The 24653-nt window shown below is 41.3% G+C and overlaps 1 protein-coding gene across 1 annotated transcript in view; it reads left to right on the forward strand.

The window, feature by feature from the left end:
* Positions 1-24653, forward strand: part of lrp6 (low density lipoprotein receptor-related protein 6) — a 59358-nt gene that overhangs the window by 16111 nt on the left and 18594 nt on the right. The window contains exons 3-7 of the mRNA XM_033614592.2: positions 11708-11905; positions 12000-12196; positions 12910-13044; positions 16985-17381; positions 19195-19366. Coding sequence (XP_033470483.2) covers positions 11708-11905; positions 12000-12196; positions 12910-13044; positions 16985-17381; positions 19195-19366 — 1099 coding nt within the window. The remainder of the gene's footprint in view (positions 1-11707; positions 11906-11999; positions 12197-12909; positions 13045-16984; positions 17382-19194; positions 19367-24653) is intronic.

Genomic DNA, 24653 nt, shown 5'->3' on the forward strand with positions numbered 1-24653 from the left:
TATCCTTTCAGAAATTCTTTTTGTGTCTGTGGCATCGTCAGAAAAATACATAAGAAACATTACAATTAAGGACAAACATTAGACAACCATAAAACAAGACGGCACTCTGTACCTCCGTCCTCATGGTAGCAACTCATATTCAACATAGAGAGGGTGAGTGAGGGTGAACGTCCCTTCTCCACTAATCTGGACTCACAAAGTTGTGTCATTCAATTTCAGTTCAATTCAATTTTATTTATAAAGCCCAATATCACAAATCACAATTTGCCTCACAGGGCTTTACAGCATACGACATCCCTCTGTCCTTAGGACCCTCACAGCGGATAAGGAAAAACTCCCCCAAAAAACCCCTTTAACGCGGGAAAAAAACAGTAGAAACCTCAGGAAGAGCAACTGCGGCATTGTTGTTGACCCGCGATCTTGTTAGACATGCTAACAATCTTGTTAAGTTTGTTCCTGTTTCAAACAGACAGTGAGAAAAACCAGGCAATAAAGCAGAACGTTAAGATACTCTCCACAAATGAACGGTAAAAGAGAACCAGTATTTGTCCACTTCAAACTGTTGGAGCTTCCGCATAAAGTAAAGCAGGGGTTCTTAACCTTTTTGACCTTGGGGCCTAACTTTTCTAGTACAATGTGGCCCGGGGCCCATTCAGATAATAACATGTTTAATTGATCTTACTCTTGATTTGATTTGTATTCAATAACTAGATCAATTCCACTTCCAATTAATAAGCTAAAAACGTATCAAATAAATTACATGATACAATGTGATCATCACAGAAACATTTATTTATCATGTGGATATAAATGTACACCTGAACAGGCTAACAATTCATGGGACAAATGTGCTACAAGAACATATTTGACAACAATTTTAAAGGCTCAAGTTACAGCAAAAAGGATGGCCTCTCAAAAGACTGATAAGAAAAATTAGAAATTTGACAAATAATATTATGTGGTGTTAAAACATTCAAAAATAATAAAAGTTTCAAATTAAATAAAGAAATAACATTAAATAAAATAGAAATAAAGTGCAAATGAAACTATAGCTTATAATCACCAAATTTAAAAATAAATAAAAAAATAGATAAACTAGTTACAATACTCAGTTACAATACAGCCTCCGACCACTTGGTGGCGGTAATGCATCAGTCAGTTGTTTAATAAGTCAGTCAGTTGTTTAATAACTGACTGACGCATTACCGCCACCAAGTGGTGGGAGGCTGTATTGTAACTGAGTGTGTCCACATAACAGTACGCGGCCCTCGCGGCCCACAGGTGCAAAACTGAATTTGTTTCGCGGCCCTCTAGGTGGCGCTCGCAGCCCACACTTGGGCCGTGGCCCCATGGTTAAGAATCTCTGAAGTAAAGTCTTTGTTGCAATAGATGGCGGCTGCATTTGAGTCCCATGACAGTTGTTTATCGATTACTGTCCCTAGATATTTATATTCATTGACAACTTCAGTACTTTCACCGTCAATAACTACATGTTGGTGTGTGCCTCTGCTCAGTCTGAAATCAAATCTAGCATGACACCAATCAACAAAATCATTCACACATCCCCGATAACCTGTTTCATCCTCAGCTATCAAACCAACAATCACTGTATCGTCATGGTTAGCTAGTCTGTACGACCAAACCTGAAACCAGAAGTGTTTATATTTGTTGTTTTATTCTTGTACAGACACTGGAGTATTATTTGAATGTTTTCTGTCTTCTCTGCCTCAAATCAGCTTCCTGATAGGAGTTGATTCAACCAATCAGCTCAGTCAAATTGTGATGTTGGAGGTGTGTGTTCTTCTGTGAGCTACGATCACCCATAATACACTGCTTTGTGTAGATGTGCAGAGATTCTTTCAGTCTGGGTTGTATCTGCTGTGTAAACCAGTTACAATTAATGTCTTATTTGTCTTTCTTTATTCTTCTACCTTTTAATTTTATTTTCTGGTCTTTAGCTCAGTGTGTATTGGACAAAAGATATCTTCAGTGAAATTTTAAAAAAGACACAAATAAGCACAATTACTCTTCAAGTTTTGTTACAAAATTCTAGTCAGAAATCTAAAATCTGAAGTATAAAGAACAGCTTGGACTGTAATATTTTGTGAAGCTGTTAGAAGATGCACGTGTGGTAAAGAAGTCTGCGTTTCTCGTGTTTGTTTCTGCACATAGCCATCGGTGTGTAGTCGGGTTCAGGTTCAGTCTGTGGTATTGCAGCAGAGTCTTGGAGGAAAACTGGTTCTCCAAATCCATGGTGGAACGCAGAGCTGGACTCAGTTCAACTGGGATGATTAATGCATCAGGTACCAAATACAATGCAGCTCTTGTGGTGAGGGGATGTGTTGTGTGAGCCGCATTTCACTGGAGCTTTTTTCCCTCCTCTCTATGCCTGGACTGGGCCTCAGTGTTCACAAAGCAGTAAAATCATACCTGCAGTATTCAAAGTAATATTTAAAGCACCAGGGTGTATTTTGTCTGAGCGGATATTGAAACTCTTCAGTCATCTCGTGCAGGTTAGTCACGGCTAACAGCTCATCTGGTAGTTTGCTTTGTTTACAGTGAAACCCAACCAGCTGCTGTGTTTAAAGGCTGTAGCTGTGTTTAGCTCCTGGGCAGGCTATCAGTTAAAGCTTTTGTCTTGGGCTGAATGAGATTACGTGGAGAGGCCCAGCAGCTCCGTTTGTGGGTCACTTCTTCATTTGGAAACATGAAGTAAGCAGACAGGATGATACTTGGAGTACTTTGTACCTCTGGGTTTTCCTTTTACTGCAAACACATCACAGTTTACACACTTTACTACGCACTGTACTACCACTACTACTACTACTACTGCTTACTATGTGGTGATTGTTGTTGCTTTATTTCAAGCTGTTTCCAATCATAAGATGGTTGATCTTCCCTTCTCAACTTTGGAGCCAACAGAGGGCCTAAAAATAACATTTTTTACATCTGCTTTTCAAAGACAACTGTGCATCTCCATCTGTTTGTTTGGATGAAAAGCTCCAGACCTGCTACTAAAATGGTCCTTGTTGTAAAATTGTTTTTCAAAACCCTCAAAAAAATGTAGTTTACAATCAGAAAATGTTAAGGCAACCAGCCAGTGATCACGTTTTAGAACCAGGTAGCAGCAAATTTATCAGTGAATCTGACTTCAGCCATCACCTGCCCTGTTTGTTTCGGTTCAGTCGGACTAAAGTTCGTTTGCCCCCTCAGTGCAGTTTGTTTGGGCAAGTGTGAACACAGCAATCACACTCAGGTGTGCACCAAAACAACCGGACCAAGACCAGCAGCTTTCTCGTCCAAGGCATTTGATCTGGTCCTCTTGTAAATGCTGCCGTGAGAACACGAACCAACTCTAGGCAATTATACAACTTTGGAACAACATGAGTCCCTGATTCAGACCAAAGGAGACGACTCTAGGGCTGACAGCAGCCTTAGTTAATAGTTTGAGAGTTTATTCACAAAAAACTGGTATGATTTAACCTTTTATATTTGTTCTGCTCACCTGGTGTCAAGTAGATGCCATAGGAAATGTCTCTAAGGCCCTGTTTAGACGACAAGGGTTTCTCTAAAAATGGAAAAGTCTGTCCTTTGTGTTTTAGAAAACTTCAGCGTTTATATGACGACGTTATTGAAATGATCCCCGTTCACACGGAGCCGCAAAATCTACTGGAAACACTGTAGTATGCACGCCAGGCCAATGGGTGGCAGTGTAAATTTGCAAAGCAACACCACGGCATGACGCCATGCGCCTGTGCTGAAGCACCTTTCTCTACAACGAGGTGATTTCAAACCAAAACAAAGAAGACACAATGGCGAAAGCACGCACAAATAAATGTGTCTGGATGGACGACGAGGTGGAGTTGTTACAGTAACAGATCCACACTTCAAGGTGAGCAGCAAACAGAGCTCGGCATTGTTGTGACGGTGGGCCTGCCTAGTGAGTGGAACTGTAATGTGCATGTGCGAAAAGTCTCCGTTTTCAGAGGAACTGCATGTTGCAAGTTTACATGACAACGGAGACGCTGACGTTTCCAAAATGTTGCACTCTGGAACCTGTTTTCAAAACGTTGTCGTGTAAACGATCGGCCAAAACGCAACTTAAGTTTATCGTTTTCAGTTGAAATCATTGTCGTATAAACGGGGCCTGCCCCAGTTATAATCATTGAGATGTCCTTAAAATAAAGTTTCTATTAAAAAAAAATTCTCAGTTAAAATAAGTTCAATTTTGACAGTTTTTACCTGCAAATCATCAAAACCACACTGCCTGTTAAGATCTGAAACAATTACCTAATCAATCAGTTAATTCATATAATATAGTGTTTCCATAAGGATGTTGTTTAGTGGATGACATTAGCCGCCCAGATCTTGACGCATCTTGTCACCTGATCAGTTTAGTGAAGCACCTTTCCTACTGCACAGAGCCTCCACCAACACCCTCTCACATCTGGCTATAAGATGTTCTCTCATTTAACTTGGGATAATGACCGGAAAATCAGGTCCGGACATTGTTCAGTGTTTCTTTTTCACACATGAAGCACACATCAGGAGATTGTCTGTCAGACATGTTCTCACCTACTGGAAATACTTTGTTTGGTTAAGGCGAGGACAAACACCTGGGTAGAGCGTGGAGGAGGCAGAACATGACACACTTTACTTCGTGGTCATAAACAACAGAGTATCTTGACGTTCTTTAAACTTGTCTGACGATTTCAGCTTCGGCCCCTGCCAACAGAAGTCTCGTCATTTCTCCAGTTAAATGTTTTCATTGTTTCCGTCCTGTAAATTACCTTCATCTTCTTCTTCACCCTCGGATGTTTGTTTTCTCCTGGTTTCGTGCGAGCCTCACATGAAAACGTCATCAACATGCTCACTCGCTCACTTTGAATTCTTCAGACAGTTTCCTTTTGTATTCACACATGGACTCAATTAGACATTACACTGAGTTTGTACTTGGAGCTGGCAGGACGAAGTCCATTTAATGTCCAATCCAACTGATTGGACATTTGCATTCTCACATAGAGCTCCTCTGGGTAATGTCTAGATAATTTCAGGTTTGCAGTGCACGTGTGAGAGGGCCTGTAGTCTAGAGTGGGAGAAGTTATACTCAGCGTTCATTCCTGGGATGAATGACGATGCAGTCGTCAAGACTCCAGCTTCAGTCGGCAGCGATGGGTGCACAAATTTTCTCCCCTTTTCTGGCACAATGCAGTGACTTGCCACCACAAATTCCATTCTTCTCCCACCAAGCCTTGCTTGAATATTGTTCATAATTAGTCGGCACCAAGTTTAAAGGGAGACTGAATATAGTAACAAATATAAAAAGAAGCAACCGTAACATTTTCATAGGCCTCCATGCTGCTTTCTGCTGTTTACTACTGTGTTTTCTGGCACGTTTGTGACTTAAAATGCAGAAAGGCAAACTGTTTTCTCTGCTTCTAAAACACTTGCATATATGTAGTTATTGCAGTGGGAAAAGGGTACAAATGAAAGTTTGTAGTGACGCAGATGATGATCCAAACTTAATTTAAAGATTTTAGAGGCCTGAAGAATTGACCACCAGTATTTGTTGACCCCTCAAATGTTTCTTGGGATCCCTTGAGAGGTCCTGACCCTCATGTTAGGAATCAACTGCCTTAACGATAACTATACTCATTGATTGTCTGGCATTTGCCGTGTGAAAGTGTATTTATTTTAAGCATGTGGTCCCCCTATCTTTTTTTTTTTTTTTACTTTATTGCCCTTAACAGCAATGAACAGGCAATCCTAAATATTTTGTTATCTACACCCGACAAGCAGAGATATATTAGATCATGTGAACACCATCAAAAGCTCCAGAACAGCTACTAAATGGACCCTGTTGTGATTGTTGTCATTTTATTAGCAGCTGTTTCCAATGAAAAGATTATTGATCTTTCAATCTCAACTTTCACGCCAACATGGTCCTGAGGATGACATTTTTAACATTTTTTTTCCATTGACAACTGTGGATCAGCTTTAAAGCCCTAGAACTGCTACAAAATGGTCCTTGTTTGTCACCACCTAAAATTAAATGTTATTTACAATCATAAAAGTTTAAGAAAACAAGCACATAATCACATTTGAGAAGCTGGAGGCAGCAGATTTCAGTGACAAATGAATCCAACCATCGTCAAAGTTGCTGTTTGTTTATTGTTCCGGCTGTAATCTGAGTCATAAATCAGAATAAAAATGTTCAGTTGCAGCTTCTCTCGCAGATTATATCTCGTAAAATCCGAGTTTTTTAGTATGTGGTTTTGTTTAATGTGTGTTGTCAGAAATCTGGTGTGAAGACTCGACAGAGAGACCCTGTTACACAACCTGTGATTGACAGCAGCTCTCTCAGATGGAGAGGCTTCGTCATTACATCAGACAGATTTTAAAAGGCGTGTAATTGGACTCATTAAAGGGCTCATTTTGGACAGCAGCCCTCCCCCCGCCCCCGCTCTGGATCAGGCCTTTTGTCCGGCTCTGTTCAGTCCTTCCTGCCTCTGACTTACTGCCGACCTCTGCCGTCTTTGGTCACAACAGATTTTCTCACCAGCTACAAGTAGAAGACAACGACTGGCTCAGTTTGACGGACAGTTTTACAAAGTTTATGTCCAGAGATTCACACTGTCCGTCTGTTTCCTGAAAACTGATTCACTCTCAGTCTGTCGTCCGTAAGCAGCACCAGAAGACAGTTTTCTGAAGTGTTTGTTAAATACCTAAAACATATACCTTTGGTCTCTTTCACGTCTTTTGCGCAGCCGTCAATCATCTCCTAACTTGATAACGCTGTGAATATTTCATTTTTACTGGCTTAAAGTGGAAAATATTTCTCGATTGGTTAATCACAAAAAGAATAAAATTTATTGCCTAAAGTTTTCAATTCGTTTTTCAAGCAAAAATGTAAATTTTCAGCAATTTTCTGTGTTGTCTGTCACCATAAATTGAATATTTGGGGATTTTTGGACCAAACAAAACATTTAACGATATTAGCTTGAGCTCTAATAAATATCGATGTCTATTTTTCACTAATTTCGGACATTTGTAGGGCGAACTCTTTCTGCAACTTGTGATTATTTTCATAAATCAATCAGTCGTTCAGTTAAAGTGCCTTTACACTTTCCTAAAACCTGATTTCACACAATCAAATATCTTGTTTTGTCCAAAACCCAAAGACTTTCTCTTTACTACAATATAAAACAGAGAAACAGTAAATATTCACATTTAAAAAGCTGAAAACTGCAAATATTTGGCTTTTTTTGTTTGATAAATGATTCATTTTCTGTTCAGTCAACCCAGTACATATAATTTAGGCATGTAATACCTAGTTGGAGTTTTTGTTTGGTTAGTTTGGTCACCTTATCTTGCTGATTCCTTCCTTGGATGATGTGTTAAATGTCTTAAAACCAGCAACTTTAGTGGATAAAATTAGATCAATTGATGATCATTAATCACAGATGAGTCACAAGTTAAATGTGAGGCGTCAGAAGGTGGTTAATGGCATAGGAAAGAAATAAAAACATCATTCTGTTGCATAACTTGATTAATTTCTTGGATCTTTGCTGCAGTTTTTTAAATTTAACAGTAGATTTGTTAATCACGTTTGTTAAGTCACGAAATATTGCTGGAATAAAACCATCGGAGAAGTTTGGTTGATGCAGTCGTGGTGATGGGTTACAGCGGTATATTTTGATAGATCTCAAACAAAAATTTGGGAATTTCTGGTGTTACCAAGAAGTATTTGGCCAGATTATAAGTAATCAGTACTTTAAGGTCCAGATTTCGGCTCTTTACAGGTTTACTGCTCATTATTTTGGATGTGTTGCAGTTTGTTTTTGCTCCTGAGTTAGTTGTCTCCTGTCGAGGTCTCTGTGTCTGTTAGCTCGACCTCAGAGAGGGTTCAGGTCTTCATGAAGTCGTCCTCTCTGCTCCCCCTCAGCGCTGGAGTTTACTCTTCAGTCCGCCTCCTGTGGAGAGCTGATGTGTCGGGGGAGGGGAAGGATGGGTGGAGATTAGTGATGGTGGTGTGGATGGTGGAGGGGAGAGTAGCTGTCCAGCTGTGATGGTAATTAAGGCAAACAAAGAGGAGAATTAGCGGCACAGCAGAAACCTCCCCTCAGCAGGTTATAATCCTGATGTGCTGGAAAAACAGTTTGTAGTAAAATCACAAGGAAACATGTCAGCTGTGTTTGCTTTTTTTTTTAACTCTGCAGAGTTCTGGTTTAAACAAATCAGTCTGTCATGTGACTCTCAGATCAACGCAGATAGAAAGTAAACAAATCAACACCAGCATCAGCCTTTGAAATACAATTTACTGACATTTGCAGAAAAATACAGCATAAATGGGCATAAACACAAAACTATTATCTTTTTCAATACAAAAAAGCAAATCAGATAAAATGAAACATCAGACATGCAAAGAGAATTACAGAAGAATTACACGTAGAGCTTCAAAAAACACTGACTTCTCTCTTATTTGCTTCTTCAATTAACTGATAAATATCTTGTTAATTTTGATATAAAACAGAAAAAATGAACCTAAGACAATGAAGCGACTGACAGCAGGGAATAAGTGACATTTGTGGTTGCTCCTGAAGAAGGAAACAAAATCCTCTCATTTCACAGGGAGATATTTCATAGTTGACAATAGAGTGTGCCAGGTCAAAACCCGGAAGTTTAGCATCGCGCTGGTTCCCGGAAGAGAAAGTGAATGTGATTTTTGCATTGCGTTTTGGATTATGTCAGAAAATAAGCTCTGTGGCTAACACAAGTTTATGATACTTACAGGTTTTGTTCAGCGAGATAATCTTCACATATGAACACCTTTCATACCGCATTTGAAGCTTAAATGCGATCGCCAGAAGTAAAAAGCTAACATTAGGCTTTAACGGACTACATGACTACTCCGCGGTCGCATGACTCTTGACGTCACCGCCACTAAGCTTTCAACTGATTTAGTCCGCTTTATTTTAAAAACATTGTATAATGGGGAAATCGGACTGTTTAAGCTAAATAAGAAGCTGTAATGGCGGACTGCCAGCACTCTCGCCTGTTCGGGGGTGATGACGTTTAATGTCCCCGACGGGGTTTGTAGTCGTATTGAGCAACTTGTTAGCAACCGCCTTTTTTCACGACACGTAAAAGCTTCAAAATTCACAAGTAGGGTATTTACTGACGTGTTTTATGTCGTAGAACAAAACCTGAAACTCGCTTAAGCTTTTGTTAATCACAGACCTTATTTGAGGCATTTTACCAAAATCCCATTCAAAAAACGTATTGACTTTTAGACGAGAGAACCGGAAGTACTAAAAGCGCTAACGGAGTTCCGGATTTACTGGCACACACTATAATAATCACTTTATATAAAACTGATTTTGTGTCTCTTTTTGACGAAGAAATTAATTGAATCGTGGTTCCAGAACAGAAGACTGAATGGGAGGAGGATCGTCAAATAGAATACTGATTCATAGTTTCAGTCTGTAGAGACTTGTTTACTAGTTTGGCATGAATTAACGGCCTAAAACAAGCACCTTACAACCTATAATTAATCCTTTTTCAGCATAACAATAGCAAAAATGTGTTTAAAGCAAAAGTCGACACGAAAGGTTGACAGTTTGTCTATATAGGTATGATGTTTAGGTGTTTGTAATTACGTCTATAAAGCCAACAACATGTTGCTTGAGGGCTTCTTCTCATTAGTATTTTTCTAATTCAAGTTTATTTATGAACTTTTCCAGCAGATAAAGCCCAGAATGCAACACAAGAAGTCAGTATAATCCTGAGAGTACATCACTAAAGAAAAGACAGCTAGTAGAAATCAAATAAAACAGAAAAGGAACAACCAACTATATCAGTTTGTTCAGGAAAAACAGCTGAAATAAATATTTAATATAGCATCTTAGAGCATTTTTCTCTTCTCCCTTTTATGTATGGTTGTTGTTATTTAATAGGGAAGGTATCTTTGTAAGCCATCTGCCTTTTTTTTACACCTCCCACAATACCTATCATAAATGAGCTGAGGTTTACCTGTCATTTAATAACACCTGTGTGTTCAGTTCATACATTTAGCATCAGTTTCCTTCTTGTGGGGGCAGTAAACACTCAAACAGCAGCTCCTCAGCCTGCATCTGCTCTCTTGGTTGGTTGCCTGGCAACAGCAGCATCAGCAGCAGTAAATGTACGTCCTCCACTTGAGACCCGGCTCCCTCCGTCAGTCTGTCTGGATCCAGAGCTGCTGTGAAATGACTGCAGACTCACTGAGCTCTTTGTTTTCAAAACTCAACAGCTATTTTATTTTAGGTGCTTTTTGAGGAGCCGCTTCGTAAAACTCAAACTCTCTGTGTGATTGGTTTGTTTTGGTGTTGTTTCTACTCACAACAAATCATTTTTGGGGGGTTTCTTTAAGGGTGGATACTGATTTTTAGTGCTCAAGGAGACAGGTAACAGATATTCTGAGCAGATGCAGTTTGCAGTGTTTAATTAAATGCAGTAAAAAAAACAGTTTTTAAAAAACATCCTAAAAGCCATTCTTTTTATACCCTCTTTTATGTCTTGTAATCTGCCCTCCCTGGTGTTTGTATGTGTAATACTGCCATAGGCCTATTAGTTTTTAGATCCTTTATTTAATGCAGTCGTTCACAGAGAGAGAGAGGGAGAGAGAGAGAGAGACCAACCCACAAGAACATGTGTTAATCAACCACCTTAACCTGACCAGCACACCACTGACTTTATTATAGTAGCACAGTAGTCATGACTGAGGACTGAATTTGGGACAGAGACATGGACTGAGCACCAAAGTGTGTGAATCTGTTTGAGAGAGTGTGACATTGAGAGGTGAAGAGAAGGTGGAAGGTGGACTATTTCCTGCAGTGTTTCTGTAATATATGAATAACCTATACATAGCGCTTACACTGACCTGCCACCCGAACCCCAGAAACACAACCCTGATAATTGTATAAATACTAAATATTGTGGCTAGGGATACATAATATGGGATTTTTTTGCCGACTTGTAACAACTTATTTGGTCGGTAACCAACACTGATATGGAAATATCCACTTTTTTCCCAACTAACTTCAGTGATCACGTCGTCTCTGCTATGTGATGGAGTTAACATCATGTTATGCATGCACACTCTTATCATGATGGCCCACTAGCAGATGGGGACATGAAACACAATACCTTTTGATGTATGTAATATTCAATAATTGTGCAAAATAAGAAAAAGCATGCTGGCCGAGTTCATTTTAAAGCCAATATCGGCCGATACAGATGATGTGCCGATATTATCGTACATCCGTATTTGCAGCTGATAATCAGTTGATCCGTAGTTTCTATGAGATCACATACCAGACGTGCTGATGCTTTTTCAATTTGGTTTATCTACCTGAAATGTTTAACGTTAACCCCAAATTCAAAAAACAACATATTAATCCTCTTCCCTGTAGTGCTGTTTACCAGTCTAGATAGTTTTGGTGTAAGCTGCAGAGTGTTTATATCAGGAACTATTTTCTTTCTACTGAACTACACCCTCAAACCGAATCACCGCACAGATGGAAACATCTACTGCTAGCTCACCTAGCACTACTGAGCTAGCTAATGTTACAGCTCAGCTGAGGAGGACGCCATTAATGTCTGCATTTCGAGTCTTTTGTTCATGAGTAGATGTACTGACCTTGTGTGTGTCCCTGCCCCCCCTCAGGTACATGTACTGGACAGACTGGGGTGAGATCCCAAAGATTGAGCGGGCGGGGATGGACGGGACGAATCGCTCCATGATCATCAATAAAGAGATCTACTGGCCCAACGGTCTGACACTGGACTACAGCCAGGAGAAACTGTACTGGGCCGACGCCAAACACAACTTTATCCACCGATCCAACCTGGACGGATCCTCCAGGTACACAACACCACCAACATGTCCTCTATCGCGTTCATTTACTACTGTAAGTACGTGACTTAGTTAATCTGACCTCTGTCTGATGTGTTTTCAGGGAGGTTGTGGTTAAAGGGGAGCTGCCTCACCCGTTCGCCCTCACCCTGTACGAGGACACACTGTTCTGGACTGACTGGAACACCCACTCCATCCACTCCTGCAGGAAAGAGACCGGAGCCGAGCAACGCATCGTCCACTCCGACATCTTTTCACCAATGGACATCCACGTCTTCAGCGCCAAGAGACAAAACATCTGTGAGTCCAAATGTCCTCTCAGAGTCCTGAAGAGTCAGACCGAGAATATCAAACAGCTCCGTGGGCTCCACCTTGATGTTTACCAAACATGTAGATGCTTTTAAATTATCAGAGTTCAGTCTCATGGAGAAATATTGTTCTTGGCACAAAACTGACCGGAGTTCAACTTCCTGAGAGGGAATATGTTTTGTTTCTGTCTTAAAAATAAAACATGTTTGTCTTCAGTGCACTTAAAAGGGTAAATTCAGTATTTTTCAGCCCGGACTGTATTTTCCCATGTTTTTGTGTCCAAGTGACTGATGGGAACAGTTTGTTAGTAGGGAGAGTGTTGCAGCTGGCAGCAGCAGCGTAACCACTCAAGGGTTGTTTGCTCCATCAGTGTGTGCTTGTTTTTGTCACTGACAGGCTCAGCTTGTTATTCTACGTGTCTGACAACATTATGGAAAGGATCCCTACAGAGATAGAGCTTTAGTTAAAGGTAATAAGATCCTTTTTGTTTTAACTAGAAACAGCTTTGACACGAGTGTTGGAAGATAGTGTCCAGGTTAAAACAGAAGGTACCCTTTAAGTCAATTGTGCTGAGATTATTAGTTAATTGAGGGTTTGATGAAGATTTCAGATTAAAAGATGTAAAGACAGCAGGTTTGGAGTGAACAATGAGTCTTTATTTAATCTCTGGTAAACTGTAACGTGTGTCCTCTCTGTGTCAACAGTAGCGAGCAGTCCGTGCTCGGTGAAGAACGGAGGATGTTCCCACCTCTGTCTCCTCTCTCCGCTGAAGCCCTTCTTTCAGTGTGCATGTCCCACAGGAGTCCAGCTGCTGGAGGACGGGAAGACCTGCAGAGACGGTGAGGACGCACATCATCATCATCATCATCATCATACCTTCAATGGACACACACCTGCACATATGAAAAGTTTTGCGTCAGTTAACTATAAGGACATTGCATCGGGAAAGGGCCCATAAGCTGTCGTATTAGTTTGTCCATGAACCAGTTAGTTGATGACAGAAAATTAACGTGAAACTACTTTGATGGTTGAAGTTATTTTTCTTGTTTCTTGTCTGGGCATGTTCACATTGTCAGTTTACTGTACATCCACCAAAAGTGTTTGTTTGTGTCTGACAACATTATGGACAGGATCCCTACAGAGATAGACATTTTCGTTAAACAGTAAGATTGTTATTGTTTAACCAGAAACAGCCCCGAAATCATCATCGACAAACCCACCAGACTTAGGGCCGTTTCATAGTCGACGCAAAGGCACGCAGATGCGAACGCATTGGGACGCATTGGCCGCTATGATGCGTCTGAAAATGTGTTGTCCATTTTTTTTGATACGCAATGCGTGTAGTACCATGCGTTACCATCCGGGGTGATAATGCAAGCGATGTACTTCAAATGAACCATTTTGTGTTATTCACAGAAGAAGCAGGTATGAAATAGGTCGGGCGAGGAGGAAAAACTTTACAAACTCATACGGGTAGTGTTGCACGGTATACTGGTACCAACGGTAGACCACGGTACTTAAACACCACGGTACATATGATTTCATAATGTTGGAGTACCTCATGGTACCACTACTGTGGGATAAGTTCAAAGTCCAATCGCAAGAGGGTGAGTGTCCATGCGCCGTCCAATAACGCTGCTGCTGCAGTGGTTTGTATCCAGTGACATTTCAGGTATTAGCTGAGCTATTGAGTATCTTTGAGCAGTGAAAGTTATTATTTATTTATTTTTACTTGTGGGTTAGATTTGTTTTCCACAGAGCTCTACAGTGCGAGCATTTTACTCGCATTTGCGACTAAAAATAGTTTTGTGCGAGCAAAAGAAATCATTCAGGAGCATGCTGTGTGAGTACAGATTTCAACCAGCAGCAGAAGCGAAAGGTGAATCCCGCCGGTTGTGGGTTGAATGGGGGTCACAGACAGGAATACGGTGGAACACTATGGCCACCGCAAGATAACGGTTTACTGGCGACCAAGAAGTCCGGCTGCAGGTCCAATAATATCCTCTTCTTGGTGTCATGACTGCCCAAAAGTACCTGGACAGCCAAGCTGTGGCGGCACACAGGTATGTGACGTGTCAGAGGAGAAACAAGCCGTTCACATTTCTCTCTTTGTGGCAGGTAACGCTCCACAAACCTCACCGCACTGAAGGGACTGTTTTTTACTTATGAAGGGACTGTTCTTTACTTATGAAGGGACTGTTCTTTACTTGTCAGGGGAGGAGGGTGGCTGGTTGATTTTTATTTTATTTATTTATTTTATTTTGATCCCCCCTATGTTGATCACTTATTGATGCTGTTTTTGAAGTATGAATAAGTCAATAAGTAATTTATTCCATTGAAATATCATTGATGTATTATAGAAAAGTGATTTATCTTTTTATAAATGACAAAAAGGCACATCTGCCTCATTTTTGTTGTGGTATCGTGATACTACTCAGAACTGTGATACTTTCACTGGTATTGTACTGTGGGTCCCAATTTTGGTACCATGACAACACTATGTACGGGCACACCCCCATTTATATGACAGCTGTAGTGCCCTGCACTCTACCAAAATAGCAATACTAGCTAGCCGGAATGTACCGGTGACTCTGCTACCCCCTATTGCACGAGCGATGTATTGCATTTCAAGTGTCGCCAGCGTTGCTTGCGTTCAGTGTGTTTACTATGAAATGGCCCTTAAAGTAAATAGTGATTTTTATCATTGTAAAACACACTTTATTCAAAGTCAACAGAAAAACAGGTTGAAAAATACGGGACGTTGGCTTAAAGGATTTTCGGGGTCTGAAACTTTTGAATATAATTTAATTGAGGCTTTAAATTGGAGCTTGTGAAGACGTCTATCAGCTTTTTTGTTAAAATGTGTACTCATAAAAAAGGCATTCCACCCCTTTTTATCTAAAAGCCTTCTTTAGTTCTTCACAACTTGGTAAGAAACTTATTCAAGAATCTGAAACAAATCTGGTTACTTCTACATATTACATCTTCACTGAAAAATCAAAGTTTTATGTAACACATGTGCCAATCCAACTTTTTTTTATCAGCAGATGCAGAGTCAAATACCTCGACTCTTAGTATCTGCTGATACTGGCACTGAACCGATACGATTGCTGTTATTTTGCACGTAAAATCCGTGAGACAAGCATGATGCGATGGAAAAACTGAATGTCTTTGGAGTTTTTGCAAGTTTGGAAAAGTATTGGAAACGACTGAGATGTGTGGCGAAACAGCTGGATATCGACCAGCTGGACTTGTGCTAACATCAACCCGTCTGTGTCTTTATCTCACTGCCATAAATCCTGATATTGCAACATTAGCTTATTATTTCAAGGCAATATCATCCACCCTCGTCTGTAAAAACAAAAACTAATGTAAATCAGTTTCTTCTGATTATGACGGTACATTATCTGTGTTTAGAGAGTCAGCAGGAAGCATATTCCACAAAAAGTGGAATTGTAAAGTGAACCTGGGTGAAAACTCAGCAGAGGAAACTCTGTCTCATTATCTGCACTTTGGCTTCAAAGACACTCGAGTGGAAACAGAAAAGCATCCAAATATTTCCTGAAGTGCGTCACTGAAAGACGCAGAAGTTTGGAGATTATCTATTATTTTCAGAAAGAAAACACAAAAAACTCCTCTTGTGTAACTGTTTACAAGATTTCAGCCCGAGCAGACAGATTGAATTCATTACTGTGTTAGTGTGTGTGTGTGTGTGTGTTTGTTTGTGTGCTTTGAGAAACCAGCAGATTCTCTGTTTTAGTTTGGGACCAAACCTCATTAGCTTTTTCTCTAATTTAAAAATCCCGATGACGTTCTTGCTCCACTTCTCTCCGCCTCGTGGCCGCGGTCGTCTCTGGACGCTCAGAGCAGCTAAAGGTGGTGTTGGGCTGACCTGCAGTTGCCATGGTAACCCCACTCCATCACCAGCCGGGCTCGCAGTTTGAATGGCAGCCCTGGTCGTTCCCCCTCCTCCCATTCCTCTGCCTCTTTTATTTACATTTTTTTGGTTCAGTAACCCTCGCCTGCAGAGCGATGGAGGAGCTGAAGGCGGGGAAGCTTTTGTGAAGGACGGGATCACATGTTCCCCCCGCAGACAATGCCTCCTTTCACTGCCGGGGTTTAACTATTTCAGCTTTGCTTCTTGAACCGGGGAGTATCTGGGTGGAGCGTGGTCGCAGTCTGACCTGAAGGGTTGAAGTTTATTGTTTGACTGCAGTCAAGTCTCTCCATCTCCTCCTCCACCTCCTCCTCCCCCTCCTCCTCCCTCCTCACCAACAATAACTCGCAAAGTTAATTTTTGGATGTTAAAGCTTTTGCTAATTTGTTGCTTTTGTCCAGCATTAAACAGTTTGGTTTGAACTGATCGGCTGATTTGGATTCAGGGAGTTAAATCCACAATCAGATGTTGCCCAGAACTTGTGGTCTGACAGAAAGTTAATTGGCAACTATTTTGATAACCGATGAATTAAAAGCTGCAGAATATTTTCTTTCTGCTTCTCTATGAGCTGCACATTTTGAGTTTATGACCGTTGCTCAGGCAAGAAATTTGAAGACTTATTCTGATGAAACTAATTGATTAAAGGTTCTGTATGCGACATTCAGAGCATAAAGATATAGTGGAGCAATGGCGTCAAGTTACCTCTGTGTTGTAATCCAAGCTCCTCTTTGATTCAAGCTTTGATCCAACTCAAGTTGAGTGACATGTTTCTGTCAATTGGTGAACTGACCCTTTGAAGCAGTCGCCATGTTGTCTTAAATCTGTGTAACCTTGCTCCTCAGGTGCCACTCAGATGCTGCTGTTAGCTCGGCGAACGGACCTGCGGCGCATCTCTCTGGACATGCCAGACTTCACCGACATCATCCTGCAGGTGGACGACATCCGCCACGCCATCGCCATTGACTACGACCCTGTGGAGGGATACATCTACTGGACGGATGATGACGTGAAGGCCATCCGCCGCTCCCTGCTGGACGGCAGCGACGCCCAGTTTGTGGTCACGTCTCAGGTGAACCACCCTGATGGCATTGCTGTGGACTGGATCGCCAGAAACCTGTACTGGACCGACACGGGGACTGATCGTATCGAGGTGACCCGACTCAACGGGACCATGCGCAAGATCCTGATCTCTGAAGACCTGGACGAGCCCAGAGCCATCGTCCTGGACCCAGTGGCTGGGTGAGTGTCTGAGACTGATGATTGATTATTTCTTTAAGTCATTTATGAAGTAAAATATTTGCTTTTTATAGTTTCTTAAATGTAAAGGTTTCATTTCATGTTGACAGGAGAGGTCTTAAATCAGTTTCCACATACCGTCCACACACGTAGAATTACAACAACTTTTCAATTAGCAGATCAACATAAAATTAATTGGCAACTAATTTGATCACTGAACATTCAGACATTGGCTGGTTTCGTGTGGGAGTCTGTGGGAACCTCACAATTTGATCTGATTACAGTTATTTGGTGTCTGATTCAATATAGATTCTGGAATGAATAGAAATGGCGGCGCAATTTTCAGTCTCTTGCTCCAGTGTACTGTGTGCCACACCATTCACTTGCAAAACAATATGAAGCACAGGTAAAATGATCCACAGCCATATTTATTTATTTGCGTTAATTATTCTGAGCGCTCCTTACAGTCTCCTGCCTGTATGAGAGTAACAAAATGAGGGGGAAGTGGAGTGCGTCTCCAGCAGTGGAGAGCAGCCTCTCTGCTGCACATTAGCTCTGGGGAAAGCCAAGACGCTTTGCAGGCCCCTAACCCCTAACCCTAACTTGGCTCTCAGGCTGAGCACAAAGTTATATCTCCGCCACAGAGTTGGTTAAAGTTGTTTGATGCTGCAGCTGGTCTCGTTTGTTAAAGTTACTGCTGCTGCTTCACTTCGCTAATGCTAGTCTCTGGGTGATGATGTTTTGCTGCTACGAAATAAACTACCAAATCTTTAAAATTGACCCTACTCAGTTGGATAGCTAACTAGACTTACTAGCAAACCAGGACAGACCACCCAACTCTGTGTTTTTATTAAACTGTACCTCCCCGAATATGGCGCTAATCGTTTTAGCATTTTTTACTCACTTACATGAGACTGTTAGCATTAGCTTTTTTATTTAAAACTTTGAAGCTCACGATCAACTACCTCAGTGCTCTGCTAGTTATCCTGACTAATCGGCTAACCAGCAGACTCAGGTAGATCACCCATATTTGTGTTTTTATTGAGTTACGCCTCCCGGACTAAATAGCTAAGTCCATTACATGTAATGGTTAGCATTAGCTTTGCTTTGCTACAGTTTTGAGCTACTTACCTATCCTGTGATTGATACAGATTTAGGTGGTGTACCCCAGTCTGCTTTCAGCCCATGTGCAGCATGTATTGTAATGAGCAACTTTTGAGAACAGGTTGCAGCAGCTGTGTCTCTACATTAACTCAAAACATGCTTGCAACCGCTGCATTTCGTGAAGATGAATTACAAGTTAACTCCAGCGTTTTCGCACTTTGGACTGTTGGAGTGCTCCTCTCACTAACTAGCAATCGTTGACACTTGTGAATCGATGCTGAATCTTTTATTTCTGCAGCACAGTGCTTCTGAGAATCCTAGTGTATTATTTATACTTTCTCTTACTCACTGTTGGTTTAAGTTACTGCGTCTTCCAACAGAACAGCATGGTTGAATTTCAGTCTGCATGCATGCTTTTAGCCTAATGTTGTTGAAATAGAGCAGCTAATGTGAGATGACCGTTAGGTTCATCATGTTTCCTGAGTATTTTGCAAGTGGACGTTGAGATTGTTTTGTCACTTACTGACAAAGCTTTGGACATGAAGTATCACAAACAGGTTTACATGTGACTGACTGCATCATTTTGATTGATGTGTAACTGATCTGATGTGAGAAACATAAAGATGAGAACTGGTTTCTTAATCACACCATCATCCAGACAAACACATCAGATGAAGCTCCAGAGCTGATGACTCTCTCTTTGTGTTTCCAGTTACATGTACTGGACCGACTGGGGCGAGGTGCCAAAGATCGAGCGGGCTGACCTGGATGGTATGGAGCGGCAGGTGATGGTCAACACATCTCTGGGCTGGCCCAACGGCCTCGCCCTCGACTACGAAGAACGCAAACTCTACTGGGGAGACGCCAAGACGGATAAGATTGAGGTCAGTGTTTTATTTGCATTCTGTGTGTGAATGTGTGTGTGTTCATCTGGGAGTTGTAGTTTTAGATTCAGTGTGAGTTCACCTGAGAGGATCAGAGGAGCTGAACGCTGTGAGTTCTTGTTCTCGGCCTCTCATAAAGCCAAGCTCCCACTGGTTGACGGCGGCTCCTCGCTGTGACGGTTAACTGCTGAACACGGCCTCCCACCGGGCTGGTCAGAGAGCCGGAGGCCGCCAGGGGCAGACTGATGCTTCCTGTCAGCCTTCAGAATAAAGTGACGGCACCGATCAGTCACATGATGATGGCTCTGATCTTCGTGTCGGCAGGAAGGTGTCTCTAAAATGTTGATTCAGGCGGGAAGAGTCTTTTGTTTTCAGGTGTAGGGATTAAAAAGTGCCCTTAAATCTTTTGTCAGCGCTGGACTTATTTTAATTCTTTAGTGGAATTGAAGCTGTAATCTGACAGCCACCAGACTCCAGTCACATTAACAGTAAGTTTACTTTGCAAAACGGGAGTTGCTGTTCCCCGGCTGTCACGATTACTTAGTGTGAAAGGTAAGGTATCAGGTGCCAGTTTTGTCCCCGGAAGTGAAAGTTAATGTTAACATTTTTCAACACTGAACGTCCGGAAAAAAAACACCAAACTGTAACACTCAGTGCAGCATAGACGCTCAGCACCTTGTCATGCTGTAGCAGAGTGTAGATACACAACACTCCCATTGCAAAGGATTCACAAAATGTGCTGCCCTCTTTTCTTTTTGATGAGTCACTGCAGCTGCACTTGTCGTCATCTTTCACGTGTTGTTGTTCGTCCACGCTGGTAGGAGTTCTTCTTTCTTTGGCGTAGATTAGAACACTTGAAGGCGTATATGCTGGCACGTCAGGCCCCGAAGAATTGCATCCCTGATACCTTCTGAAGAAAAACAATAACCGTCACATTTTCAGAATTTTGGCATCCACTTGGTACCAAAGTCTGAGTTCTGCTGACATCCCCAATACCAGTATTGTGACTTTTCTCATTAACCTTTATTTTTTTCCAGATATGAAACACATTTATTTTAGTTAAATTTACATGAAAAAAGGAACAAAAAATATATTCTGGTGTGAACACAGATTATTTCCAGTTGTACGTCTCTGAAGCCTGTCAGTCACTCAGACGGCTGTTAAACTTTCTCCACATCATGAGTCGGTCTCCACATCAAAGCTGACGGAGTGGCCTGTTAAACGTCGGTGCTGTAAAGAGTGTCGACAGTCCAGTTGGGTCTGAAAATACAACTTTCTCTTTTTCTCTCTCTGCGGTTTCCATCCTCACGCCATCTCGCCATGTTCTCGTTTTTTATTTTCCTCTCCGGGGGTGGCATGACCCCACCTGAACCCCTTTCCAAGCCCCTCGGAGGTGGAGGTGGTGGTGGTGGTTCTCGTCTCGCTCAATGGGAGAGGGGCTGAGGGGCCTCCTCTGGCCTCTCTCCCTCCCTCCCCTCAGGTTTCTCGGAGGACCCGGTTTTTGCGGCGGGATCCCACATCTGGTTCCGATTGTGGCCTGCACTCCAGCTGCGGTCGGCTCTGTTTAGAATAGACCCCGAATCTGAAACCGTCGCCGCACTGCGGTCACAACTCCCAAACCAGCGGAGACCTTTTGGCTGAGGCCATCGAGCTGAGGATGGAAACTTCATTTTATATTTATACACCAGCACCACTCTCTCTCTGGCCGTGTGTGTGTGTGTGTGTGTGTGTGTGTGTGTGTGTGTGTGTGTGTGTGTGTGTGTGTGTGTGTGTGTGTGGAGGATGTTTTGAAAGATGGCAGCCGGCCATGCAGGGGCTGTTCTGGGAGCAGCGAATAGTGTCGCTCCACACTGTTGATCAGTTAAAGGACCGAGCAGATTACAGGCCTCACTGTTTTTTTCCCTTTCAGTAGATTCCTGACATTTCTCCTCTGTTGACACTTCGAGTCTCTCGGCATGTTTTACACATAATCTTATCAGAGACGTCTTCATGTGTCTCAAACGGGCAGACACAGAAAACCTGGTAGAAATTATTTTCCTCTTATTTTTGTCCAAACTAGTTTTTATTTCAGACTGAACAAAAGTTTTGAATCTAGTGTAACTTTGCAGGATCTGTTTTCTTTTGGTTACTTGATCCAACATCAGAAGTTTCACCATCCGGCCTCAATAACTCAGCTCTGAACACACCACCAAACAGAGATGAAACCATATGAAGTATAGTGACCAAAGTCACCATGGTAAAATGTGCTGATTTTTTTTTTTTTAAGTACTGATACGTACACACAATTTCTTTCACACTCTGTAAACAATAATGCTAAAAAATCTCCGGTGTGCTCTCGCTGCCTTCTGTCATGTTTTCATTGACACTAAACAAAGCCACGCAGTGCCTGTGTCTGGGAGTCTGTCGTCAGCTTTGGTTGATGCTGAACAGAATTTACTGCAAGCTTTTCAAACCGTGGTGATCAAGCACGATTTAAATTATATTTAAGATTTGAAATAGTAAAACCAAACAAACAAACAAGCGAGGACCATTTGACATTATTGTTGGATTTCCTCCATATTTTATTGCCGGGCATTCGTATCAGATTCTGTAACATCTGAACAAAATATTGGTGACATAAAGGCAGTGTTAATTTTGTTAACGAAAACTTAATGCCATTAAATACAAATTTTTTTCCCCCATGACTAAGATGAGATGATAACGAGCAGGCACTGACGTCATTAAACACCCTGTACATTTGCTTATCTCTGATATTGGAAAAAAAATGCAACTTGACAAAGGATCTCAACTTTATTTTAGTTATTTGAAATTAAAAAGTGAGAGTTTTTGCCCAAACTTCCATTAAAAAAAATGGTTTTGAAAAGGGTTTCAGCGCTTAGTCTCAACTTAATTTTACTTTTTACACAAACTTTAATTTAAAAAATGGTTTCAAGTTTCAGTTCTAGTAATAAAAAGTTTGTTTAACCAAATATAACTGCACTTTTTGAAGGTCATTTAGACTTATGATAATTATAATTCTCTAATACTGCGATACCGCAATATTTTCTGAGACCATTATCGTACCGTGAAAATCTGACAGCCCAAATCAGCACGACGAAAAAGACAAGACTAAAACTTTACTTAACTCTCGCTTTATTTTCGTTGACAAGTGTTAGTGAGTTAGTTAGGGGGCGGCAGTAGCTCAGTCCATAGGGACTTGGGTTGGGAATTGGAGGGTCGCCTGTTCGAGTCCCCGTCCGGACCAAATATGGAGCGTGGACTGGTGGCTGGAGAGGTACCAGTTCACCTCCTGGGCACTGCCAAGGTGCCCCAACCGCTTGGGGCGCCTGACCAAAGGGCAGCCCGCTCACTCTGACATCTCTCCACTTTGTGCATGTATAGGTCCTGTGACCTGTGTGTAATTGACAAGCAAGAGTGAAAAAACGTTGAATTTCCCATCAGGGGGATTAATAAAATAAATAAACTTAAACTTAACTTAAATCTGTGGATTATGCAGTTTGGGTGTGTGCGTGAGAGAAAGAGTGTGTGTGTGTGTGTCAGTAAACGCAAGTGCCAGTTACACACTGGAGTAAGTTGGTCAGTATGGCAAGTGTGGAGGGTGCCAACGTGAAACTGTTGTGGGTCGTGATCCAACCTGTTTTTCATCAGATAATGAAATAAAAGCTGATGTGAAATAATTTTAAAAATGCACAAAAATATTGGTTTTGGCTCGACTACATCGACTGAACTGGTCGGTGTATTCTGATGACCTAAAAAAGACTAAAATATCAACACTTTTCATCAACTATAACTGAAATAGTTACAGTATTCTTTGAATAAGATGAAACTACAATGAAAAGGACGTCACCGACATTTTAGCCAACATGATGCCAGAATAAACAGCAGGGTTTTCTCAACCATTATAAGACTTGGTTGCAGCGCTTAAGCCGATGAAAACTATGCTGAGACATGTTTTTCTGTCATATCTGGGTGAATTAAAAGCTCATCGCTCTTTGAAAAGGTGTGTTTGGATTATTATGCTGTTATATTATCGTGATGTCAATGGAATAAAATGCTCTCAAAATGACAATATAATAATTTATTGCAGTTATTTCTGGAACAATATATCATTGAACAAAAGCAGTTATAATGACAGGACAAAGCAAACTAAAGGACAGAAGGAGAAACTTTATTTTGTTTTTCTCTGGTTTATCAGTCAAGTGTTTGAACCTCACTGCAGACTCTCTGCTGACAATTTTTAAAAAATCAGAGAATACAAATTAATTATTTTATGACTTGTTTTTCTGACAGTTGAAGTTTCTTGTATTGGTTTTTGTATTTGTAGTTTAGTTATTCGAGTGGACAAAAGAAATGTTTAAGACACAGGAAAGGCACCATTTGTGTTCTCACAGATGGGGACAAACTTAGGTCAGAACATTTTATATGCACGTTCACAAAGGGCGCCCCGCCGGGAGGTTTTTATGTGACTGCCAGCAGCAGAAGGGCTCCTGAGGTCTGAGTACATACAGTACAGTGTGCTCAGTCATGAGCAGGAGAAATGTCCGTCTAAGTTACATATGAGGTTTCTCAAGATTTATAGTGACAAAATAACTCACGTTTATGACGTTTCTTTAAGGTGATCCTATCCAGTTTATATGTAATGTTAATATATGTCTGTGAGGGAATCTGTCAGTTGTATTTGAGATAGACCGCTTTGACACATCAAGTTCGCGCCGGCCTCCAGGATGTGTTTCCTTGAGTATCTCTATCAAACGATTGTTTGCTGCAGCATTAATGTGCTGACTGTTTTTCCTGAAGCAAATGATAACGCTAAAAGAGTGATCAGCGTTGCCAAGACATCATACAGGGTTTCTCAAGAAGGCCTTGAGTTAATTCCTTCAAGTTTGACACAAACGTCCACTTTGAGTTGAGGATGAACTCAAGATTTTGGTGGTCAGCGGTCAAAGTCATTTAGACCTCGTCCATTTCATTCTGGTGAACCCAATATCTCAAGAAGGCCTTGAGTTAAATCCCTTAAATTTGGCACAAACGTCCACTTTGAGTCGTGTATTCGTTCATTCATACATTCAAAGCCTAATTTAAGACTTTGCTTCCTAATTTAAGACTTGGGAACAAAGACATTTAAAGAAAATCAATAAGCAAACAAGTCAGGGGTGAATTGATAAGATTTTGTTGGTAAAAGGTCAAAGTTACTGTGACCTGGTCCGTCTCACTCTGGTCAGCACAATATCTCAAGAAGACCTTAAGTACAATCCCTCAGATTTGGCACAAACAAACAATAAACTGA

This window comes from Epinephelus lanceolatus, chromosome 23, assembly GCF_041903045.1.
Source record: "Epinephelus lanceolatus isolate andai-2023 chromosome 23, ASM4190304v1, whole genome shotgun sequence".
Lineage (NCBI taxonomy): Eukaryota > Metazoa > Chordata > Actinopteri > Perciformes > Serranidae > Epinephelus > Epinephelus lanceolatus.